Source organism: Gossypium arboreum, chromosome 13 (assembly GCF_025698485.1).
Source record: "Gossypium arboreum isolate Shixiya-1 chromosome 13, ASM2569848v2, whole genome shotgun sequence".
Taxonomy (NCBI): domain Eukaryota; kingdom Viridiplantae; phylum Streptophyta; class Magnoliopsida; order Malvales; family Malvaceae; genus Gossypium; species Gossypium arboreum.
The window spans coordinates 83,052,903-83,079,931 of record NC_069082.1 but is presented as its reverse complement, the minus strand read 5'-3'; the positions used below and the strand labels follow the sequence as shown (position 1 = coordinate 83,079,931).

Genomic DNA, 27,029 nt, shown 5'->3' with positions numbered 1-27,029 from the left:
CCACCTTGGTGTCAGCCTTTGGATAAGAAAGAAAAATTAAAGATACCGTTTGAGTGGAAATATATAAATTAAATATACCATTTGATTACATCGAAAAGCCCTTTGTTTTTCTCTATGATTATGGCCTCAATCTTATGTATGGTATATATAAGGCATCATTTATGATTGTCCAAAAAGCTTGAACTTGTGATCACATAATGACCCTTAATTGACCCCTAGTTATACTTGAACCCGTGACCGCATCACAATCACCGATTGGGACCTCCACTTAGACATCAACCCATGACCATATCAAACATCGTCACCCCGAAACTTGACTTTCATAGGATGTGTTTCTGAGATAATGATCCTATCCCGGTATGACATATGAAATTTATGTATTCTGAGACACGTTATAGCATTCTCAATCTCTTAAATTAAAAAAAAGGCCTATTTGATCAATTAAAAAAGAGAGGACATATTTGACTAATTTTGCCCTGTTTAGCATGATATATTTAGCTAATTTGTCTATAAAAATGACATGAAGAAATTAAGTAGGGGGTTCATACAAAGACGTTGTGACTAGCATTCTTGGAAAAGTTCTCTTCAGCCAAAGTTTGAGGTTGGTTAGAAATGGGTAGCACTGGGATTTTGAAAAACTCAACAATGATATGTGCTCCATTAATGCGTGAAACAGTGGAGCAAATGGTTAAAGAGATGAAGCAAGCCAAAGCTGAAGGTTCGCACCTCCTCGAGATTAGGTTGGATCATATCACCAACTTTCACCCTCACCACCACCTTCCTGCAATCCTCGATAACAAGCCTTTGCCACTCATCATCCTTTACAGGTACCCATTCAACCTTCTCCTTTTTTTGGCGTTGAGTTTGTTTAATGAATTTGCTTTTATCTTGTTTGAAAAGTTTTATAAAGGCACTGAGTTTATAGTATGTTATTCGGATTTCTATTTATTTAGGATATTCTACCAATAATCATATCTAAATTCATTCAAATATGGGTAAGATAAAAAATATGCAACTCTAATACTTTGAGGATAATATCGAAGACCCGTGGGATGAAAAAAGACCTTCGTTAATTTACCAGTTAAGATTTGTATTCAATAGATTCATTTCTGGATGGTAATGTCTTCAAGTATAGTTTTCATAGGCACGGGGGCAATAGTTGGCAGGCCTTGGCCCTCAAAGTTGGTAAATTTATGGTTTAACCTTTTAAAAATTATAGCATTTTAAGTGAATATAACGACAAAATTTACATTTTGGCCCTTAAATAATTTATAATTTAATTCTGACCTTTTAAAATAGAAATTTTTTATTTTAACCCTTCTAAAGTTTATGAAATTTTATATTAATACATTGATAAATTTTTATTTTAGCTCTTCCAAAAATTTATAACTTAATTTTGGTTAAAAAAATATTTAGCTTCACTATTGAAAAAGATATTTAGGTCCCAGCCCACCCCCATCCACACATTTTTCCCTTTAAAGATGTAAATTATTAGGTAAAATTATCATAGAGGTTTCTGTACTAAGAGTTAGATTGTATTTTATCCATCTGCTAAAAAAAAGGCAAATTAATCGTTGTATATTAGATAAAAGAGTAAATTGGTCATTTCTATTAAAAATTTCATCCTTGCTAAAACCGGGCATGGTGACAAAATAATCAAGCAATAACACGTGGCGTGCGACGTTTACATCATGCTGATGTACAAGGGCAAGTGGACTAATTTTTAACAGTAGAAATGGATGAAATTTTTGATAGAAGGATATGTTTACCTTTTAATCTAACGTACAAGGACTGATTTGCTCTTTTTTTTTAGTAGAGATGGCAAAATGCAATCCAGCTCCTAATACTAAATTATTATTAGTTAGATTTGGAGTGAGTATTTAATTTTATAAGATATTTAGAGAATTATATTTTATACCAACGTTTGAATATGTGAGGGACTGACAGAATAAAGGATTTTTGAGGTGGGATTACAATATATGTTGAAGTTGTAGTATAAGAATAGTCTTTTTCAATAGGCTAAGATATTTATGTTCCACTCATATTTTCTATAAGTAGGTGTATATAAATTCTAAGAATAGGCCTTTGTTTCAGGCCTAAATGGGACGGTGGTCTATATGAAGGAGATGAGCACTCCCGACTACAAACACTTCGTTTAGCTGCAGAATTGGGAGCTGATTATATAGATTTTGAACTCAAGGTACCCATTTACTATTGCATAGGCTGCTGTCTATGCTATCCAAACTCGGAACGAGACTTACATCACATGCATATCATGCTCTTGTCCAGGTTGCTTCTCATCTTATCAGGGAACTGAAAATCAACTACCAAAGTGCTACCAAATTTATTGTTTCATGTCATATTACCAGTTCAACCCCTTCAGACGAAGAGTTGGCCAATCTTGCTGCCACCATGAGAGCTACTGGAGCCGATATCCTCAAGGTGGTTGTGAATGTAACGGATATTACCGAGATAGCAAGGATTTTTCATTTGCTTTCTCACTACCAAGTAAGAAACGTCAACTCTATTGCAAATATGTTCGGAGAAGTATCGATTGTGTCTGAGATATAACATTATTAGATTCTATTTATTTGCAGATGCCAGTAATTGCATACTCTGTAGGGGAAAGGGGTCTCATAAGCCAGCTATTGTGCCCAAAATTTGGTGGCTTCTTAGCCTATGGATCCATCAAGGGATACTCGATTCCTGGCATGCCTTCTTTGTACAGTGTTAAGCACACTTATAAACATGACCTTATGAATTCAGAAACTAAAGTTTTTGGACTTGTTTCGAAACCTGTTAGCCATAGCAAAGGCCCTATACTGCATAATCCTACCCTTAGACATGAGAACTTCAATGGGGTTTATGTCCCGTTCTTCGTTGATAATCTCAAGGAGTTTTTTAGCACCTATTCTGGTTCTGATTTCCCGGGTTTTAGGTATGTTGGTTCTACAACTTCATTCTCATAGGTGATCAGTTTTTATCTTTTTGTAGATTAGGCATTCAAACACATTTTAGCCAGTGATTTTGTTTATTGAACTAAACCAGAACTGGCCTTGACAGATTTAGTTGAAAGCCATTTTCCATTATTCTCCAAAACGTAACTTCGAATTTTCCTCATTTAAACGAACTGCAGTGTCGGGATTCCATACAAGGAAGCTGTAGTTGAGTTCTGTGATGAAGTTCATCCACTTGCAGAGGTTGACAATCATATTACAACTTATAATTTCCCATTTATTTGTACAAGTTTCTTGTTTTTCTTCTATATTAAACACTATATATTGACATGTGTGCTTGTTTCGTATACAACGATTCTAGAACTTTTCTTTTATGCATGATCCTGTGATGTTTCGATTTCCTAATTAATATATAAAGATGGCAGCATTTACTTACAGTTTCATTCATATGCAATAGATATTTGAGAATGTAACAAAGTATTCTTCACATGCATCATCAGTCTATAGGTGCTGTTAATACTATTATAAGGAGACCTTGTGATGGGAAGCTGATTGGTTATAATACAGATTGTGAAGCTGCTATAACTTCGATCGAGGATGCTCTAAAAGGTACCTTACATTGATAGCATATGTTTATTGTGTTGATTAGTGACTTGTCCATTCCGCCACTTCTTTACTTTTAAACTATCATATTTAGGTACTTTGATATCCGGGAAACTCTTCGTGCTAGTTGGTGCAGGAGGTGCCGGAAGAGCGTTGGCATTTGGTGCTAAAAGTCGAGCTCGGATACTCATTTTCGACATTGATTTTGGTATGTCATACGCAACTCTTAAACAGGCAATGCTCCCTGTATGCTGATATGATTTTCAATTCTGCTCTGAACCCTTTTTTTTCTTGTGGAAAAGAAAGAGCAAAATCTCTTGCTTCTGCTGTCTTGGGTGAAGCTCGAACATTCGAACAAGTCATTAATTTCCGACCGGAGAAAGGAGCAATCCTTGCGAATGCAACACGCTCGGAATGCATCCATATACTGATCAGCGCATTCCAGTTGACCAGGAAACTTTGGGGGATTATGAGTTGGTGTTTGATGCTGTTTATACACCTAGAAAAACAAGTTTGTTGAAAGAAGCGGAGGCTGCTGGGGCAATAACTGTGAGTGGAGTTGAAATGTTCCTAAGGCAGGCTGTTTCTCAGTTCAATCTGTTCACTGATCGACAAGGTATCTCTTCAATCTCTTACCTGTTTAATCATCTTAAACTATACCTTAAACTTTATGGAACTGGGTTGCTCAGACTGGGTGTGAATGTTAGATAAGGGTACAATTTTTATATAAGTATGTTCTATCTTTTTAAGGTCTACCATGCATTTGGAGTCTTTAGAGGGTCATATCATCATACCATGTTTGAAAATGTGCAAAAACTTTTTAGTTAGACTTTGTGAAAATTAAACAAAATGGACCCTTATTTGTATTCGACAGTAACATAGGTTACTATCATTTCTAAACTTATCTAAATTGAAGTGTAATTTCTATATATGTATAATATTTCCTAGGTTGGAAATTTGAAAATGTAATAATATCATTTTTTTATTTTCATTTGTTGAATAATAGTAGTAGATTGTATTTCTTCCATTCTAGTATTTCTAGAATTTTTACTAGGTTCAGTAGGGAAAATAGGTATTTGAACTGTTTTCATACCTATTGGTGTTGTGGAATTTGTACTAATATTATCTTCTTCTTCCTCTATTTAAGAATTAGAAGGTAAAACTAGATTATCATTTGTATTTATTATAGCATTATTTTTAAAATATAGTCTATCTTCAGATGACATATATTCTATAGTACTTACAGGTTTTGAAGTACTAGTACCACTTATTCTATCAATCATCCAATCTTTTGGTATTGACAGGTCTTTTAGATGTAGTAATTTTGATTGTATTTCTGTAGTAAATTTATTAGGTTCAAATAACTCAATTATTTTATTATTAATTTCTTTAATTTCTACTTCTGCCGTGTTGGTATATTCATTAATAGAAGTCCAACTTATTGCTAAATCTTCTGCTAAATCACTTATTTTAGAATTTTTTGTCTGAATTCTTAAACATAAACACTCTTCTATTAGAGGGTCTATAATAGATATAAAATAGTTTGGTTTAACCTTAAATCCTATTACACCGGTATGTAAATTAGACTGTATTCCTCCAATAAGTGCTTTTATCGGGTTTTTAAATCTTTTATCTAATAAAACTGCTATGATAGGTATATCATGTCCTTTTCTAAATAAGACTCTAATTGTTATCATAATTATACCTAAATATATATATCTAACTTGAGGGTATTTCTTTTTAATCCTCTTAATTTTTTCTTTAGTTTGGGGTGATAATCTGTGTTATTTCTTCCAAAAAAGTACATCCTAATACTGGAGAAATATATGTCATTAGTGTGGAAGTTGTTAATATGGTTTTTAATTTCTGTTTGTTTTGCAGCACCTGAAGAGTTTATGCGGGACATTATTACGTCCGAGTTCTGATGTAGTGGATTACACTAAAACTTGAATAAAATTAATTGATGGAAAAATTCTAATAATTTCCCGAATTTTTTAATCATGATTCAATGTATTGGACATGGAACATAGAAGATAAGTATTAAAATATACATATGAAGAGAAAATAATATGCTTTTTTTTTTTCTTTTTTTCATTTGAATTAAAATACTTTGGTAACGGAAATAAAAAGTGCATTGCGAAAATTGAACCCGGGAACTCTCACACCCTAGACAAAATTCATTCCACTAGATCAAAAGGCCTTGACTGCTAATGGGTTACCACTTTATTAATATTTAAATAATATGTATATTCCTTTGTATCCAAGCGAAGTTATTTACGGTGGAACTTTGTTCTCCAGCTTTAGTAAGTTTGTTCCCAGTTTTGTATTTGCCATCTATGCCAGGTTTACCTCTCTTGCTTCTCTTCTTCTTCATCTCCCTTTCATTTATTCTACCAAAAACGCCTCTTACTTTTTTTTTCTCACATTTCGTGCAAGACTCATTTTTCTTTGTTTATACTCTAGTTTTAACAATGCACTTCAACTGTTCGATATAATGCTTCTTTATACAATTCGTTTCTGGTTTTCAGGGGGTGTTGTCTGTAAGATGTTGAAGCAAGCGATATGGAAGGTGTTGAGCAAAAGGGTAGTTTCAGATTCTGGTGCTAAACTTCTTTTGCCTTGCTTGTACTTGCCCACGACTTCTTTTCACGCTGGACAGGTAGGTACTTTTTTTTTTCTTTTAAATCTTACTTCAGATTTTTTTTTTTTTATGGATACCCAATTCGTTTATCCTTCGATTTTTTTCAATTAAAACCAGAACCACTAACCATTGTTTTCCAGAGATTGTGTTCATAGTTTGATATTTCAAGAAACAAAACATGAAAAATCTTATTTTGCAACTTGTTTTGGCAAAGTCCTTTATGAGCGTGATGAATAAAAGAATTGAACTGGTGTTGACTGAAATAAGGCTAAATGCTCCTCGATAGCAAAGTAGTACCATGAGAAAATGAACCCTGTGGGGAGTGAAATAGAACATGAAGTCATGTGCTCGGAGCCCAGGGCTCTGACCGCGTGCCTGTTGAAGAAATTACGATGCTAGTAATGTTCCAAAAAAGGGTGGACTGGAGAGATTTAAAACTTATTGTAACATCTACCTATACGGCAAACATAAAGTAAAGTATGGCCTGCATTAGGGGTTTGAAAATCGTGGAGACGAAAATTTGAAAGATGAGAGAGGGAATACATAAGCTCTGTTCGTGCATCTTTGTTTTGTTGACGTGTTGATTCAAAGAAAATCGTGTGAATCTAGTTCGACGATGTATATAAGCTGTTCATTTATTTGATATGTTAATTGGAAGGAAGTCGTGTAAATCTAGTTGAAAGGTTCTACTTTTCCAGAAAAATACCTGCTTCATTCCTTCTTCCTATTTCCTTTTGCTTAATCTGCATGCGTATAACTCTGTTTGCATCAAATCAACCCCATCATCTGTCCAATTCATATTATCAATCTATGCTTATATGCCTAAGATGCAATGTGCAAAAAATAAAAGCATTGGCTTGTTGAACTAAGGTGTAATATGCATATATGTGTGTGTTTGATAATGAAGTCTAAAGAGTAGTCCAATTTATCCGCAAAACATGCAAAATTTTCTTTCTTTTGTCTGTCAAAATGCATGATTTCCTTATAGTCTCATATTTATTGTTGAATGCTCAAATATTGAGAAGTGTATAGTTTGATATTATCCCCTTTTTAGTGATATTATCCCTTGTGCCGAAGTGTTGCTTCATTAGCTTGTGAAGTTCAGAGTTGCAGACTTTATACAACATTTTCCCTTGTACAGGTTCATTGTTCACCAAGAAGTTTTTTTGGGGTAGAGGATTTTCTTGATGATGATAATAGCAAGCCATACACTTATCAGAAAGGAAAAAAGTCGAAGAATCCAAACAAGCATGTCTCATTTAAACAACGGACCGAAGCCTACATGGAACCATTTACACTTGATGTCTTCATCTCGAAGCGGTTTGTTTCCGCTTCTGTCACACATAGGGTGACATGTAAGCAAGTTGCAGTCGCAGGCACAAACTCGAAAGACATTAAAGCAGTACTGAGATCCAGATCGGACATTCCGGCTTGCTTGGCAATCGGGCGGATATTAGCTGAGAGAGCGAGAGAAGCCGATGTGTATACAGCTTCTTATACTCCCAGGGAGAGGGACAAATTCGAAGGCAAAATCAGAGCTGTGGTTCAATCCCTCATTGATAATGGAATTGATATTAAAGTTTATCTTGATTGAATGATTTGAATTCAGTTATTGATCTTTACACTCTTTACCCAAACCTTTTGAAAGATATTTTGTGTTATTTAATTAAGCTTGTGAATATGCTTGACTGATGTATTTCTCTCTCATTTCTATTTACATTTTGATTTTATACCTCCAAATGAGATGCTTGTAATTGCAAATTATATGGGTTTATGCTTGGAAATAAGTTTGAATTCTTAATGCTTAATCAAGTTTTCTTATTTTCAACTGAGTAGATGGTATAAATTAAAATATAAAAATTATGGTATTTTGAATTTTAATCTTAATATAAAAATATAAAACAGTTTCAATATAATATTTGTTATTTTATAAAAGATTGGATATTTGGTTAAGATATATATATATTCTCAAAGAAAATAAGAAACACATCTATTGATTAAACTTTGCTTAGTTTACGTGGATTTTTAATTCGTTAACACAGATTTATATTCGATACTTTTGTAACAGCAATACACATAAACGGTGTTCTAGTAAGTCACAAAAGGGTTATTCGATATCTTCAATAGGGTACGCTTCCTAGAAGTAATTCGTATTCTTTTTCTCTGTTTCTGAAATTTCACTTTCCCCAATTCACAACCCTAACATGTTTCTCTAATTAGACTTCAATCCAGGTTTTTTTTTCTTTTTTTCCTTTTGCGGAATGTAATTTTATTTTCTCTCTTCTGTTTGGTTGTGGAGAAAAAAAAGGGCATGTGACGGACTTTTTAGAAATCTTTTGTTCTCTGGTTTTCTTTCCTTATTTTCAAAAAAAAAAAAAAAAAGAGTTGTTAATTTTGATTGGTTGCTATTGTTTTTTTCCCCTCCGAAAATTTATCAGTCTCTAAACGATTATTGATGATCTAATTAGATATCTTAGCAACGAGATGAAACGTATTAACAGTGAGCTTTACCTTTTGGTGGTACTGAGGAAGCCGTTTAGAATGAAACTAGTTATTTGGATTTGAAATTGAAGAATTTGTAGTAGATTTGTGTGGATAATGGGATGTTTGTGTGAGAGAGAAAGCTTGCATGAGGTTCCTTTTAAGCTCCAAGTAGGAGAAAAGAAGGGAAAATTTTCTTCTCTTTGACAATGTTCTCTTCATCCTGTTCCATTTCCAACTTATAACTTCACATATTTATATTGCCTTTCTTTGGTATTGACGATGAGGGTGTTCTTAATATCTCGGGGCATTGAATAAGACATTTAGAATGAAAAATGAGTTATTTAGAATTGAAGTTGAGAATGTTTATTAGATTTGAGGAAAATGGTGGAAGGGAAGAAAGAGGTTAAAAGGAGATGGTTCTATGCCGTTTGTTACTTTTGTCCCTGGATAATGTGATGTTTTATGAGACAGAAAGTTAAGAAACATTATCCAGGGACATAAAAAGTAACAAACGGCTTAGAACCATCTCCTTTTAACCTCTAAGTACTAAGTAGGAGAAATGAAGGAAAAAAAATAAAAAAATCTCATTTTTGTGTTCATCCTGTTCCAAGTCCAACTTATAGCTTTACATATTTTATTGCTTTGCTTTGGTATTGACAATTAGGAAGTTCTTAATTTTTGAAGCAAACATTTGAAAATGAGTTATATAGAACTGAAATTGAGAAGTTTTGTAGATTTCTGAAAATTGGTGGAAGGGAAGAAAAGATTTAAATGAGATATGTTATTCTATACTGTTGTTACTATCTTTTATATCCCCGGTTAATGTAGTATTTGGTGAGCAAGAAAATGGAGAAACTTCAATTTTCAGCTGTTAAGTTCCTTCTTAGTTCTAAGTAGGAGAAAAGAAGGGACTTTATTTGTTTTCATGTCAACTTTTCACAGTTATATTGTTTGCTGTGGTTTTGACCTTAGCAAGTTTTTATCTTTGATTGGTGCAAATGCATGGATGAATGGGAGGAAGTTATAGCAAACAAAGTTTGACTCGATATGGGTTTTACTGGTGAATATACCAGAGGTGTTCGGGACTTTCTATGTTTTCATGTCTGCTTTTGAGCCAGTTTTATAAATCAAGTACCATCACTAGGTGGGACCACTACTTTTCTTGCTCAAATGTTTCTAAGTATAAGAAAAATGGGAGAAGTCTCTCATTTTCAGTGATATTTTTCTTCATCCTGTTCCAATCCTAGTTAAAACTGTACATATCTTATTGCTTTGCTCCAGTATAGACCTTTGGAAGTTCTTAATTTTGATTGGTACAAGGGCATGACAAGAAGACATTATAGCAAATTGATATATTTTTTAATTTCAATATGGATTTTTCCAGTGAATACACTGTGGTATTTGGGGGCAGACTATATTTCTGTGTCTACTTTAGAAATCAGGCTCTACTGCTAAGAGAGACCATGAAGTTTCTTGCACAAATGTTTCTAGTTTCTGTAACTATATTCATCCAATATTTATGTTAAAATATGCAATTTACATATATGGTAAAGTGGATACGGCTTTTAATAAATAAAAACCGGTTTATTCCATATGTTCTTTTTTCCCAAGAAGTTTATTTGCTGTGCTTGACTGGCTCTAGACATTCCCAAACTGCTCTTATCTGCTTGATTGTTAATTTGACCAGGAAAACAATTGGCTTCTATCACTCTGTGGGTGTAGACCAGGAACAAGAAAATAACAAAAATGAAGGTGACAGTGCTGAAGTAGGTTTGGCACTATCACAAGCATGTGAAAAGAAAAGCTCTAATTTATCAAAGGCCAAATCTGACATTGCAAAGTCAATGGCCAGGAATTTCTTGAAGACAAGAAAAGTCACTCATACTTTTGAGGTTCGGGGGAGAAATCGAAAGAAGAAAATTAAGAGTTTATCAGAAGGCAGTAAAGCAACTGAAAATGATGCTAAGAAGCAAAATTCAAGGGAAGAAAACCCACAAAAGGATGCTACCACCAGTATGGTGCATGTAGAGAATAGCTGGCAGATTGAAAAGAATGAGGAAAATACGTATGGGTCAGGTGGCAAGGAAAAGAGTAGTAAGTTAAGTCAAAGTTCCAGAAAGCGAAGAAGGGGGAGGGGGCCTGGTCTTTTGAATAAGAACCGGAAGAATGAAGAGAAGCTGAGAGGTAACAAAAGGAGAAAATGGAATTAGCAGATGGAAAAGCGCAGGAATTCAGAGAATAATAACAAGAATAAAGAAAAAAATGATGGTAAGGGAAAGAAACAAGAAAATAAGATGAAAAAAAGGATTGATGGTCTAATATTTCTGTGCAACGCAAAGACCAGGCCTGATTGTTTCCGGTACCGAGTAATGGGGGTATCAAATTGTAAAAAAGATCTTGTGTTGGGTATCAGACGAGGGCTTAAGCTTTTTCTATATGATTATGACCTCAAATTTATGTATGGTGTTTATAAAGCATCCACTTCTGGTGGAATGAAACTTGAGCCCGAGCCTTTTGATGGGGCTTTCCCTGCTCAGGTACCATTTCATTATAGCCATCTTCCTCTAGTTACAACTCTTCCTCCTCACCCAAGAGATTTGTGTACCAATGACATCTTTTTCAGGTGCGGTTCAGCGTCCATGCTGATTGTTTTCCACTGGCAAAAAGCATATTCAAGAAGGCAATCAGGGAAAATTATAACAAAAATAACAAATTCAAACTGAACTTACTGCTAGACAAGTGAGGAGTAGTATTCTTACCTGGCAGTTTGGTGTTGCCAGTTTCCTTCATATTTTGGCTTTAACGACATCTGAATTTTTCCTTTCAGGTTCGGAAACTCACTAAATTGTTCCGACCTGTTGCAGTTCATTCAACTGCACTGCCTGTCCACTCTCCTCCATCAAGGGCAGCAGCTTGAATCCGTGAACACTCAAATAGGGAAGCTCATGATAGACCAAGGGAAGCAGGGCCCCCCTTCAGACAGAGAAGCATCTGCTAGAGATCCTTATGCCAATATCAGTGCCAGAAGTTATCGTGTTTTATCTCATGAAAGGGATCGACAAATTACGTATGTAGAGTTAGCATCTGCTCGGAGGGAGGACATTCATCGTGATTTATACCTTAATGAGAATGATTATGGGGCTTATGGTTTTCAGGGAGAGAGAAGAAACTCGAGCTTTCAGCCTCATATGGCTCCTAAATTAGGATCTTACCATAGAGATTATAATGAGCAGCCTCTATGTCAACCAGAGATGGCATACAGGGAATCTGTGCCAATTCAGAGAAATATAATTCCCTCTGATCCTCTTTACTTGCCTCAGAGAGAGTATCGGTCTTATGATTTGGGAGCTACACAAGCAATGCAATCAACCGTTACTGCAGTAATTGCAAATACATCTGTAGCTGCTGCTTCTACCTTGGATTCCTATGCTACAGATCCATACTATAGTTAATACTATGGTGGTTCAATAGACTCGTACCTGCCACGTTCAGGTGGAGAGACGCACCTAATAGAGAGTGATCATTTGAGGAGAGAAAACAACCAAGTGGATAAGATCGTATTTAACATATACTTCGGATTCTTTAGCCGATTACAACCAGATGCAACGACATCATGATGTTAAGCCTGTGCCTGCTTCTACATCAGTTTCATACCGCTACTCTTTTACAGGTGCATCTTTTTCATATCTGTGAGAGCCGGAGTTTGAGTTTCTGCGCCCCTTGTCCCTAACTTGGAGACGGTCATGAATTTCAGTTCATGACTTATTTTAGCCTGTTATTTCCATGCAACCTGTTGAATTTGAAGAGGCATCTGTGATAAATAGTATATCATGAATGTTTAGCAGAGAGCATTTTGCAAACCTATTGTTCCGAGGACTGTAACTGTCTGCTCAGCTCTTTGCTAATACATTCTTTTAGCCAAAGTTGTATTTTGGTATGCTGGATAGGTTAAGATTCGCAACCTATTTTATTTCCAACTTTTTAAAATGTTATTGCTAAATTAAGTTAATCTCTATTTCAATTTAAAAGCTCAAGCCCAATTCAATTGAATTATAAAATTAAGTAGCTTGCATACATGAGAATCTTTAAAACTAAAGTTACTTAGGAAAAGAGATTTTGAAAATTACTTTTGAAAAGTTTGGTATTTAGTATTGTTGTTAAAAAGTGTTTTGGAGAAATAAAATGTGTATTTTAGATATGGTGTTATAAAATAACAAATATGTATTTAAATAATATTTAAATTAGTTAATATTATGATTTTTAGTAAGAATATAAAATATAATTTATTATAAATATTAAATGTTTTTTAAACATTTAATATTGATTATTTATAAAATTTAATTTGAATATATAAACGATATTTTAAATATTAAAATGTAATCAATAAAATTTAAATATATAATATTATATATTTAAAATAAATTTCAATAGGAAAGTAATTACATAATTTCAATAGGAAAGTAATTACATGCTCAATATAAATATTATATACAATATTTTATAAAGGTTAAAATTGTTTTTGTTCGTAAAAGCGTTTTTGCCAAAAGCAGAAGCTAGAGAAAACTATTTTTGCTTTTGGGTTCAAAAGCACTTTTAAAAAATACTTTTAACTCCAAAGGTTGTCTGTTTAGTATTGTTTATGCTCTAAACGCTTTTGACCCCAAAAATGCTTTTGATAATCGATACTAAACCAAACCTTAATATCGGTGAGCCTTCATTTTTTATCTGCTCCCTGACTTTTAAGGAAGATCCCTCATTTAATAAAAACAATGTTCAAGAATTTTTAATTTTATGCTACCCATCATGATTATGAGTGGACAGAAACTTACGACACCTAATATCAAAACAATTAGGTGAAACTCTTTCAATTTTTAATATTAAGCAGATTGGTTTCTTGAAGTAATTTAATCTTTGTCAATTTTGGAAGTGAGTAACTATGAATATTTAATTATTGTGTTAATGTCTTCCATCAATTGTACATAAATTTGATTAGTATAATAACAAATTTAACCCACAATTTTTATATATTCGCATAAATATTATGAGCTAAATTTGTTAAATCATTATCTAATTGATAGAATGTGTAAATGTTGTAGACTAAATTTATTAAGATTTCAAATTTAAGATCTTTCGTTACACCAATTTCTTGGGAAATAATATCATAGACACAACATTAGAGCCAGATCGACTACTTCAAGTGCACTTGTCCATAAATTGATTATTGATACAAATAACATAAAGAAAGGTAACCAACCTTTAGTGGAAAAAGTTAAGCCGAAAGATTTAGGGTCACCATTGAATAACTTTCTTTGGATTTGAAATTGCATAAATATGACAATCTTATTAATCTAAACAAGTAAAACTTAATCATTTGATATTTTACCAAATCTCTCTCTCTTCAACTTTTTTTCTTTTCTCTCTTTACCTTTTATGGCTTTTCTTTGGTTAGCAGTGAAATAATTATCGTTAGAAGGTGGGCTGTCTTGTTTTGTTGGGAATGGTCTCCGGTCGATCTCTTTGGATCTACCCTCTTTCCGATGAGCTTTTTGGATTTTTTTTTGTTGGTGGGGCCTTATTCTTCTTCGCTTGATAGTGTCATGGCTCTTCGTCCATCTCACCGAAGGAAACTTTTGGGAGGCTAGGAGTCTACACTCAAGACCTTGTTCTGGTGGCTAAAGGCGAATGAGCAACCTTAACTTCCTTCTCTATTGAAGTTTTAATCGGCACCACGGTAGATGTAGTGCTTTTTGTAGGTTTTTACGACACAACCTTCGTTGGAGATAAGCGTGCTGATGGTTTGTATGAAAGAACCTTCATACTTCCTATTCACTTCTCCTTTTTGTCTCATCTTATGACGGTGGAAACAATAGTTGGTTGCTACTAGGGTTTGTTAGGGATTGAGGGGGCTAGGCTTTTGAGATTTTGAATTGAATGCATTCATTTTTCAGGTCTCTTAGGCCATTTTTTTTTATCATTGCTCTTTTCCCTTTTTGGATAAAGTACACCAACAGTCACTCAACTTTAATTTCAATGACAAAACAATCACTCAACTTTCAACCCAGTCACCCAACTTTTAAAAAATAAAAAATCAGTTACTAACGTTATTGAAAAGTGACAAATCAATCACTCATTAACATTTTCCATTATAGGCCTAACGGGACAAGTGACATGGCCGGTTAACTAAGTGACGTGGCCAGTTAACTTGCCACGTTGGGCGAGTAGCTGAAGGGTCTAAGGTTTGGACGGGTTTAGGGAAAAGAAAAGAAAAGTTGGATTGAGATTAAGGAAAAAAAAAAGAAAGGATTGATTGAGATTAATAAGAAGAAAAAAAAATTGATTGGGATTAACATTTTAGGGTTTAATGTTAGATAATTAAAGGATTGAAATTTTTAGGGTAAAGGTTTATAAATTTATAACTAATATTCTATTATAAATTTATAAATTATTTGTTTCATAAACGAAGAGAAATTTGATTACCATATACAGTGTTGCAATGGGGAAATTAACTCAAACCGATGGAGCTGCACAAAAGTTTTCTAATTTGTTGGAGTTATCGACTTTGAATGATTTGATCAATTTTAGGATTGCTATCGAGGAAGAGGGTACATTGATGAGCCAAGCTTGTTTTATGGAAGAAGGATATGCACGAAGAAGATGGGGTTCGACGAACGAATGCCTCTTCTGATTGCTTCAATTTTTGGTTGCAAGGATGTGGTGAATTATATCATCAAAAGCGAACAAGTCGATGTCAATAGGGTTTGTGGTTCCGATGGAGTAGGGCTTTCCATTGTACTACTACCGGTGGATCTTTCGATTCACCTGAAATTGTCAAAATCTTGCTCAATGCTTGTGCTGATATTAATCCATTGATGCTAACGGAAATCGACCTGGTGATTTGATTGCTTCAACTAGTTGCAACTCAGATTGCGGCTCCATTCCTTCTCTTCTTCTTTTTCTCTTATTTTTCTTCTACTGCCTAGCTAGGGTTCTTAAATAGGGCTGTTTAAATGAAAACAGACCCTCCAACGTGGCCGGTTAAATGATAGCAAGGACTCCAACGTTGCCAGTTAAATGACATGTTACTTTTCCGTTATGTTTGTAACGAAAAATTGTTATTAGGACTGATTTGTTATTTTTTGAAAGTGTTGGGAAATATATCCATATTGTAGTGAACATGTAATTGTTTTCTATGTATTTGAATGATGAAGAAATAAAAAATTTAATTTCATATTTCACTATTATATCTTTTGTGTTTTTGTCCTTCATGTTTTGCATGCATAGCAAAATTGTGTGTAACAACCCATTTTCAATGGTGTCAAAAATAATGATTTTAGAACCACAAATCCAATGAGTAAGACCGTAATAAGTAGTATTTAAATTATATGAGTCAACTATAAGTTATATAAAATTTTGATTTGATGAAATTTTAGTAAATTGAATAAATGACTAGTATAAGTGGTTGTCCTGAAAGTTAAGTGGTTTCAGAAAAATGAGGCACTAAGACCTCGTTTCTGTAAAACAAACTCTTAAATATTTTTATTAAATATTTATGGAGTTACTAACTAGGTATGTGAAGGTTTGGTTTGAAAATTTTAAGGTTTAAATAGTTATTTTAGTAAAAAAGACTAAATTGTAAAAATTTCAAAAGTAGGTTTCTATTAATTAAAGGTGTCATATGCTTAAGGGAAATTTAGTATGTGGACTTAAATGTAAATATACTATTTGGTTTTATAGTGGATGGTTTTAGGTGATTAAATGCATGGAATTTGGCTTATTTTTAAAGGAAAAATTGATAAATTAGTAACATAAACTAAATTAAAACAAAGGTGGTCATCTTCTTGCTTGGGCATTTGAAAACCAAAAATTCCATGGGAAAGCATTGAAGGTTCAACTAAGCATTGTCCCTTGCATGTTTGTGTTTTAGAGGTTAGTTTTTAGTGATTTTTATGTTCTTAAGTTCGTATTAGCTTAATTTAGTTAGCCCTGGGGTCAATTTGTAAAATTGTTAAAATTCTAGGGACTTACCATGAATGATGTGAATGTGTTTTGAATTTGGTTGATAGAGTATTAAGCTTGGTTGATGAATAAACTCATTTTGTTATGTGATTTTTAGTGATTTTAAGGTTTAGGGATTAAATTATTTAATTAGTAAAATATAATTTAAATATTGTGAAATGATGATAAAAATGCGCTGATTATGAACCATATGAAAATCAACTAGTATGAATTTTAATTAAAAGTGGTTAAATTGCAAGTTTTGGGTTTTGGAACTAAATTGCATTTAAGGTAAAACATTGGGGGTAATATGAGTTGAATTAGTTATTTAAGCTATTTTAATGGTTTAATTGAATGAAAATTATTATTTAGATCAAGAAACGAACCAAACGGATCTAAACCGAGGAAAAGTTAAGTGTCAAATTAGTCAGTGGCTTCGTTTTTACAACTGTTTTTGTCGATGTAAGTTTGTATAATGGTAAACTGATAATTTTTTTATGTTTGAATAGAAGTTTAGATAATGTAATACTTTGTATAACTTTTATTGAATGATAATTGTTAACTAATTATTTGGATGAAATTGGAACATATATTCAATTGATGGACATAAATGTAAAATGTGAGATTCATGATTTTGTATATGAAATGATATTATCAAAAGGGAAAGTAAAGGATTGATATGTAAAAATTCGCCGTTTGAATCTCCTGAATACTGTAACAACCCATTTTTCAGTGAAATCGAAGCAGTGATTTTTGGACCACAAATCTGATCCAAAAATAAGGTTTAATTTAATTTTATTATATGGTCGATATTATAATAGACATGTCATGTGAAAATTTTGAAACGAAAATCTTATCGATTAAATGTTTAATTTCGAGAAGGACTAAATTGCATAAAATGCGAAAGTTGAATTCTAGTAGCTATAAGGGTTAAATAGCTATGGAATTCAAATCTAGAGGTCCTTATGTGGTAATTAGACCATCAAGAAAAGTATGTAGATTTTTCTTGGTGACTCATCCATGAAAATATAGAAAAAAGGCAAGGACTAAATTAGAAATAGCAAAATACTTAATTAATTAAAAGATGAAAAGAAAATATATCATCTTATTTTTCATCATCTTCAACCTAAAAGCACATGGAAACCCTAGGTGAGAGAAAAGAAACTTTCAAGGCCTAATTGGGTAAGTTTCCTTGTCCTGTTTTTAGTAATTTTGATAATTTTGAAACCGGGTAGCTTAATCTCTCTATTTGAGAGATTAATTTGAAAAGTTATCAAGGTATGAAAAATGGGTCATGGATGTATATGCTGGAAATTAGAAATTTGTGGTATAAAATGAAAGATTATTGATAAATAAATAACTTTTACAAAGTGAATTTTGATGAAAACTTGATTTAGGGGTTAAAATGAAAAGTTGGAAAATTCGATGAAAAAATTCTGAAATTTTATGAATACATGTGCTATAAAATTTGTAATGGGGCTTTGGTTAGGCTTGGAATAGGGAGTATTTGCACAAGTTTCATTTTTCGGGCCTAAAGACAAAATTAGAATTTATGAAAAAGTTAGGGGCAAAATGGTAATTTTGCCTAGGACATAAATTGAGTCCATTTAAATACGAAATCTGTGAAATTGATGGTTAAATTCATTTATATAGATCCAGACAACACTAATTCGAGGTTAGATTGAGGAAAAGAAAAGGTTTCGGATTAGTAGACTTTATATGCGAACAAGTGTCGAGGTAAGTTCGTGTAACTTAATCCGGCATGTAAATATGTTTAATTGAATGTTGTGTTGTATGGAATGTGATTTATATTGATGTACATTACTTGAATGCTATCATGAGAAATTTGATACATGCTTGAAATGGTGATAAAGGGTTAAGTCCCGATTAAATGATGAATTCCGATGATTATATGCGCTTTCCCGAAACTAATAAGGTCTTTCATTTGTCGTGGATGAGATTTAGCTAAGACGAGTAATCCCATTGACCTTGTTATAGAAAGGATTTAGCCCGGACGGGTAATCCTCATATAATACCTCTCGAGCATACGTTATGATTAGGATTTAGCCTGGACTGGTAATGCTGTTATACGATATGTGGCTCGAGAGACTATTTCTTGGTTAAGTGCCATAATGGGTACCCTTGAATAAGAAATTGAAGGATTATTGAATTTTACACTTCGAGTGTACTACCTAAGCATCCATCAAAATTTCAATGATTCAACGGACATTTAACTCTAGACATGGCATGAGATTTATGAGATGAAATGATGATGTCTTGAAAGTGTATTGCATGATGAGCTCATCTATTCTTACTTGATGTATATGTAAACTTTGTGACTTTGATTGGATGTATGTGTTTAGGCAATTTAGCCAAATGGATGGAAAACTTGTTATTGTATACTTAGATTTAATAAACGAGATTGGTAAGCTTAGTTTCCATTATACGAACTTACTAAGCATGTAATGCTTACTCCGTTTATTTTTCCCTTGTTTCATAGTGCTCAGAAGCTCGCGAAAGTTGGAGATCACTAGAGCATCATCACACTATCAACTAGTCATTTTGGGTATACTTAGTAAAATCATTTTGGTATAATGGCATGTATAGGACAACTTGACCATTGGTAGCTTGATGATGATGTCTTGTAACCTAGCCATTGGAATGGCTAGTAATGGCCTATTTTGGTATGATTAGGTAGGTTATTATGATATATATTTATATGTGTTATGTTGTATATATGTAATCAATGATGTTAATGCATAGTTAATTCAAGGTAAGTTTATAACCACCTATGCATGTAATGACATGCCTTGTTGAATGATAAAGTTTGTTTAATTGAATGATTGGATTGGTTGGTATTGGTTGTGTGTTATAGCTTCATTTTGTCTACAGTGTCTAGACCGTATGTGACACATAGCCTGGTAACATAGGCATGTGGTTAGGCCGTGTGTCCCTTGCACCTTAATTTTGAGAAACATAATGTTCAGAATTGGGCACATGGATAGAGACATAGGCGTGTGTCTCAGTCGTGTGTGCCACACGACATAGAGCACGGGCAAATGTCTTGGCCGTGTGAAACCTGCAGCTAATTTCGAATAGAATTAATTGACCACACGGCCTATCACACAGGCGTGTGGCATGGTCATGCCTGCAAGTCAGTGAGTTACACGGGGTCAAACACGGCCTCCAGCACGGGCGTTGTAACACCCCTAACCCGTATCCGTTGCTGAAGTAGGGTTATGTGGTATTACCGATCAATTCACAACATATAGCATACATTTATCAAACAATAAGCATTTATTCACATAAATCATTCAACGCGATTACATTGTCTCTTATAAGGGCATACGAGGCCTTAAACATGCTTCAAAAGTGGTTTGGGACTAAACTGATAACATATGAAAACTTTGGGAACATAGAAAAATTTCAACCATACAAGGGTCACATGCCCGTGTGAACAGGCTGTGTATGTAATATCCTGATTTTGGGCCTAGTCGGAATAGTGGTTTCGTGACCACAAAATCCGAGATAGAAATAATTATTTTATGATTATTTTGAGGTCTATGATATGATTGCATGATTGTGTGAAAATTTCGTGAAGAAATTTTATGCATAAAGTGCTTAAATTGAAATTAGGGACTAAATCGAATAATTTGCAAAACTTGCATTCTAGAAGTTTCTAGTATGAAATTGTTTTGAAATATTAATTAGGAGGTCTTAAATAGAAATTTTACCAATTTCTAAGTCTATGGACAACAATTGGACATGGATGGAATTTTGGAAAGTTTAGTAGTAAGGGCATTTTGGTCATTTAGGGTAAAATGAATTAAAATACAAAATTAAAAGCCAATTTTGCTCATCTTCAACCCCATGGCCGAATATAGCAAGGAGAAACCATGGCTAGGGTTTTTGAAGCTTCCAAGCTCGATTGTAAGTCCGTTCTAGCCTCGTTTTTAATGATTTTTACGTTTTTGGAGTCCCGGTAGCTCGATTAAGCTTATGCTAGCAATAATTCAACCTAGGGTTCATATTTGGAAAAATACCCATAGGTGAAATTTGTGTATTTTGGTGTTTTATGATAGAATATGAGGTTTTAAATTATGTTAGACAACTTGTGTTACTCGGTTTTAAGCGAAAACTAGCAAAAGGGCTTAATCGGTAAAAATACCTAATAGTCATAAGTACATGTTAGAGTCAGAATTTGATGTTTCCATAGAAGGGAAAAATGATCAGCATGTCATAAAACATAAGAAAATAGGTTGAAGTTTAATTTACGAGCTTTGGGGCAAAAGTGTAAATATGCAAAAGTTTAGGGCAAAGCGTAATTTTTCCAAAATATGATTTTGGGTCAATTTGAATAATGTGAGTCCTAATTAGACTATATTTTAAATGATAGAGCAAGAAAAACTGAAATTCGGGCTAAAATGGAAAAATACCAAGTTGTGGACGAAATGGTAAAAGTAGCCATTTTCGCATACGAGGTAAGTTCATGTGTAAATAATGTAGCATAATTGTTATTTTTAAGTTATTGATGTTAATTATATGATATGCTGATTTTTTTTATCGTGAAATATTATGCTTTGTGGTTAATGTTGAGTAATATGCAAATTATGTTTACTACTTGATAAATATGAATTGCTACCGAGTATCGGTTTCGATATTCCATGGGAGACGGCAATGTGAGATCGAGGAAAAAATCCCGTTTGAACCTTAGGAATAGATTAGGATACAAGTGACATGTCACTAGGATGGTTGAGCATCCGAACTCGTTGAGTTGAGTCCGAGTTCACTTATGGATGCGAATGTCCGAACTCGTTGAGTTGAGTCCGAGTTCGTGAGATGTAACTAGGCATCCGAGCTCGTTGAGTTGAGTCCGAGTTCACTTATGGATGCGAACGCCCGAGCTCGTTGAGTTGAGTCCGAGTTCACTTATGGGCGGGTTACATGGTAGCTTGGCTACATATGTGGCACTTATGTGTAAACTTTCCATATATCCGAATTATATTCCGATGTGTTCAACGGGTAAAGTTCTACTGAAATGGAGGAATACTCAAGATGAAAGGGACATATTGGTAAGTGTTGTGAAATGGGTACTTTGAACAGGTATGTACTTAACCCTCGGGTTGAAAAATCTATATAACAACAATATGGTAAGATGATAAATGAAAATGTGATATGAATGTCTTGGTGATGATTATGCAAATGATGTTTTATGTTTGATTATATAGTTATGTTACTTGCTATTTGCATGTGAACTTATTAAGCATTTATGCTTACTCCCTCCTTTTCATTCCTTGTAGTTTTGACAAGCCAGCTCGGAAATCGGGAACGGTCGGAGGCTCGCTCACACTATTCGTATACCATCTTGGCATAATGGCTTGTATATTTTGAGTATGGCATGTATAGCATTATAATCATTTTGTATATATGGTCTTATGATATGGTTATTGAGTGGTATGGAAATGCTTGGTAATGATTAGCCATTGGAATGGCTAATCATGATCATATTTGGTGTTATGTATGTCAAATTGCTAGCTAATCCATGGAAACCATGAAATAGGTAAAATTTACTATAAAATAGATTCAAACAGCAGTAGTGACGTGAATTTGAAAAATCACTAAAAATAGTAGAAATGGAATTAAATAATGAATAAGTTATGGAATCGAAGCTTGATGAGTCTATTTTCTTATAGAAGAAGCAAAACAGGTATATGAGCTATATTTTATGAGATGTTTAAAATTTTGTGAAACAGGGCCAGAGCGATTTCTGGATCCCCTTTTCTGACTTTGGAAATTCACCATAAATTTTACAAACATAATTAGAAGTCATGCTTGATATGTACAGATTCCTTATTGAGTCTAGTTTTATTAGAGACAAACGACATAGTCATTGAAGCTCTGTATAAGAAGATATCTAATTTGTAACACACAGTGGTTAGAGTAGTCGAACCCTGAAACAGGGGAGACTTTAACTAATAAACTGTACTAATTGGCCCAACCAAAAAATTCTAGAAAAAAATTAGTAAATATATATATGAGTCTAGTTTTAGGAAAAATTTACGGAATTGGATTTTTCATTTCAGAACTCGAGATATGAATTTTTAAGCGACTGTGATGCAGATTGCTAGCTTGACTAGAAATTTTAAAATGAATTGTATGAGATGTTTAAGTAATGAATTAAGTCCGTTAACACCTCGTGTTCGACTTTGGCAATGGTATTGGGTACGGGGCGTTACAGTGTACCTCACACGACTCCAGAGACGTCCGTGTCTCAGGCCGTGTGGAAACAGGGCATACATACTGACTTGGGTCACACGGCCAACCACACGCCCGTGTGCCCTTCGAAGTGGCCACACACGCCCATGTGCTCGACCGTGTGCTAGGCCATGCCAAAATTGTAGGGTATACTGACTTATGCAACACGGCCAAGTCATATGCCCGTGTGCTAGGCCGTGTGCTAATTAGGGGTATACTGACTTGTACCACACGGCCAGTCACACGCCCGTGTGTGAGACCGTGTTGAGCATGCTGACTTCAATTCAATTTCATCACTAGGGGACACAAGGCCATGTAATATGACAGTGTGTCACACACGGCTAAGACACACGCCTGTGTGGACGAAAAATAGGCCATTTGCAAGGCCAACTTGCCACCCTTATTCATGCTCACCTAAACAACCAAAATGGTACCATTTCATCATACAATTAGGCAGCCAAAATCATCAACCAAATGCACAATTCATGCCATTCTAATTTCATCTCTTCTAAATCTCAAATCACTACCATTTACTTAGCCAAATACATGCCAAAACAATATCAATCTATATAGTTAATTTACCATAATTCACACTCACATAACTTCATTATAAATAACTACACAACATCTAAAATTATACCTCATCAAGGCATTCTCAAGCATTTTATACTCCACAAATCAATTAATCATTTGAGCAACTACAAAACCATAATCACATTCATACCAAACATACCAAAATAAGCCATCACTCATGGCTATATATACAAACCAAAATATATACAATTTACAAGCCAAATCTCATGGCTATAATCACAACCATAATACCACATCTAGCCTATACATGCTACAACAGCCCGATTTAGACCCTATTTGGAATAGTGGTTTCAGGACCATAAATTCGAGTCAAAAAAATATTTAAAAAATATTTTCTGTGTTTATTATGTGTGAATTAAAATCTGTGAAATTTTCGTGTTTTAATTTTGGCGTTTGAGTGCCCGATTTAATAAAAGGGCTTAATCGCGTAAAATTAAAATTTGATGGTTTAAAAGGGCCAAATTGAACGTGTCTTTATAATTTGAAGTATTTATGTTGCAATTAGGACATTGAATATATGAATGGATGGTAATGGCATGCATTATTAAGTTGTTATATTAAATTATAAAGGTTAAATTTGTAAAATGTGAAATAATATAGGTTTTAATAAAACATAAAATTTAAAGCCATGCATTTTTTTCATAATTTTGACCAACAATTTAGAAAGAAAGAAAGGAAATAAGATTAAGGTATTCGGCCATAGTTGAGCTTGATTAAGGTATGTAACTAGCTCAGTTTTTGATAATTTTTACGTTTTTGAGATCGTTGCAGTTTAATGTACAAAGCCCATGTTTGAATTTCTGATTTTGATGAATATTTTGAGTTATGCCATTGATGAATAACTGAGCTTTGTGATGTTAGCTGATGAATTATGAAAAATATGTTTTGGTTTGGAATTTTTGATGATTTTGAGTAATTAAGGCTAAATTGCAAAAGTAATAAATTGAGGGACTAAAATGTGAAATAAATTAAATATATGGACTTGTATGAACATGGATAACATTCGGCCTACGCATGGTGTGTGCAAATATTTCATGCTTTGGGTTTTGTGCAATTTGGACTAAATTGTAAAAAGTGTGAAATGTCAGGGTAAAATGGTAATTTGCCTATTTATGTGTTTTTGGACTAAACTGAATGAAATTATGTTTGAATGAGTTTAATTTTAATATGTTTAGATTAAGAACCAAAGAAATCGGATTTGGATCGGGGGAAAACTAAAGTTGTCGAGTAGTCGTTCCGTACCGATTATTATTGCCCGAGGTAAGTTTATAAGCAAATATATGTTATTTATTTGATTAAATACGGCTATATATGATGGAATGAATAATATGATAGTATATATGTGGAAGCCGAACATGTATAAGCTTGAAAGCAATGTGTACGAGTTTGATTCAACCGAGTTACGACGTCTGAAAGCCCCGTACGAACCTTAGGAAAAACTAGGAAACATATGTCATGACATAGGATTTTCGATATGTGTTCTCGTGTAAGACCATGTCTGGGATGTTGGCATCGATCTATGTGGTTACGTGTAAGACCATGTCTGGGACATTGGCATCATATTTGATTCGTTTAAGACCCTGTTTAGGATAGTGGCATCGATATGTGATTACATGTAAGACCACGTCTAGGACGTTGGCATTGTACAATATGTGTGATTATCTGAGTATCCTATTCAATTCCAAATGGTTCAACGGGCAATGATAAGTTGTGACTGAATGTGTAAAACGAGCTAAAGTGATCAGGTATGTGATAGTTTATTACCTATTTGAAAATAAGGTAAGTTGGTTATTTGATATGTGACGCAAATTATATATGATGTAAATGAAAATATATGTGTATATGAAAAGTACACTCGGCCAAAGGTTATGTATAGTGATATCATATTTGTGATCTATGTGTAAACACATATGAATGATTATATTCGAGCTTATGAATATAAAATGTGAATAATTATGAAATGATTCATGAATATATGTATATGAGTTTATGTATATTCGGTTAAATAATGATATTATGGCTTTGAAATTGAATGATATTTTGATATTAGATATATATATTCGCTAAATTAAAGTATATGTTGTATATGAAATTGTAAGTTTGAAATTAAATGTGATTATGATAGCATGAACTGGTTTGGTTAATTGAGTTAATATTATCATTGAGTTATTTATTTGCTTATGACTTACTAAGCTATGATAGCTTACTCTGTGTGTGTGTTTGCCTCTATTTTTTAGATTTTGGAGTCAAGTTACGAGTTCGGGGATCGTCAGCGAAGTTTATCACAATATCGACTGTTTTCGGTACTTTATAAGTTGACTTAAACCTATGGCATGTATAGGCTAGTTTATGTTTATGTTTGTTTTTGGATTATGTAAATATGAGCCATGTGAAAATGGCTTAATCATTATGTTAAGTATGGTTTTGATGGTTCGGCCATTATATATTTATATGTGAATCATGTTTGATATATTTGCTAATGGTGATGAAGTTATGTCAAAGTATATGTGTATGGTAAATATTTGGTATGATGTGAAATTGTGGTTGAACATTACTGTTGAGTAAAATGCATGATATATAAGTGGGATGTATTAGGTAAATGGCTATGATTTGAAGTATTGATATTCGGTTATGTGACGAAGTAGATATAGATAATATTTATATGTCTTTGATCATTGGTTGTAAATAAGACTTAAAGTATAATGATTAGCTTGTGAAATGACCATGATTTGGCAAACAAGGTGAATTAGCTTTCGGTTAATGTTAGATAATTGGGGTAACATGTATTTGTGATTTGAAAGTGGGTTGTTTTTGGCTTATAAGATTAAAAAATCATACATATATGTTTTTGTGTATTCAGTTATGTATTGATTTAATAATTATACATTAGTTGAGATATATTTGTAATATGTTTGACATGACATAAATTCTGGCTATATATATATTTATGTACTTAGCCAAATATGTGATCTTTGAATTAGTCTTGAATATGACCTTTGTTACTTTGCATGATAAGTAATATTAGCATGTTAAAATTCGGTTATGGTATGCTAATGTGTTAGACAAATAGTTGGTATGTATTATGCATAAATATATATATTTGATGTGTTGATGTGAAAGGTAAAATATGTTTGATTTATTGGTTTAGTTCTTTGAAATGTTTCATGCGTGTAAAGTGATACAATATTGTGGAAGTAGACATTAAATAAAGCATAAGCATTTAGCATGTTTAATATTTGGCTAAAGCTTTAGAAATTGACCATATGAATAGTAACTTATGCTTTTATTAAACAAGATAGTTTGATGCAAGTTTAGTATGTGGCTTAGTTATTGTGCTTTAATTATTAAGTATATGTTATATGACGTTTTGTGTGTATTAATGGAATAGCAAATAAGTAAGCTTGGTTTAGTCACAACTTATAATAAAGTTGCATGTATATTTGGTCTTAAATATTGAGGAATGAGTTGTTTAATTCATATGTTTATATTCGGCTAGTTGA

The 27,029-nt window shown here is 33.3% G+C and overlaps 1 protein-coding gene and 2 pseudogenes across 2 annotated transcripts; all 3 read left to right on the top strand.

Moving 5' to 3' along the window:
- Positions 1–612: 612 nt before the first annotated feature.
- Positions 613–5,558, top strand: LOC108485362 (bifunctional 3-dehydroquinate dehydratase/shikimate dehydrogenase, chloroplastic-like; annotated as a pseudogene).
- Positions 5,559–5,687: 129 nt separating this feature from the next.
- On the top strand, positions 5,688–7,941 carry LOC108485444 (uncharacterized). Of its 2 annotated transcripts, none has more exons than XM_053023862.1 (3): positions 5,688–5,863; positions 6,089–6,219; positions 7,343–7,941. In XM_053023862.1, exons 1-3 carry the CDS (start codon positions 5,803–5,805, stop codon positions 7,793–7,795), a joined length of 645 nt encoding a protein of 214 aa, XP_052879822.1. In that variant the 5' UTR covers positions 5,688–5,802; the 3' UTR covers positions 7,796–7,941. The 2 variants fall into 2 exon arrangements, with proteins under 2 accessions (XP_052879822.1, XP_017644770.1); XM_017789281.2 differs by having other exon boundaries at positions 5,756–5,903.
- Positions 7,942–8,149: 208 nt separating this feature from the next.
- On the top strand, positions 8,150–12,713 carry LOC108484259 (uncharacterized; annotated as a pseudogene).
- The last annotated feature ends 14,316 nt before the right edge of the window (positions 12,714–27,029 follow it).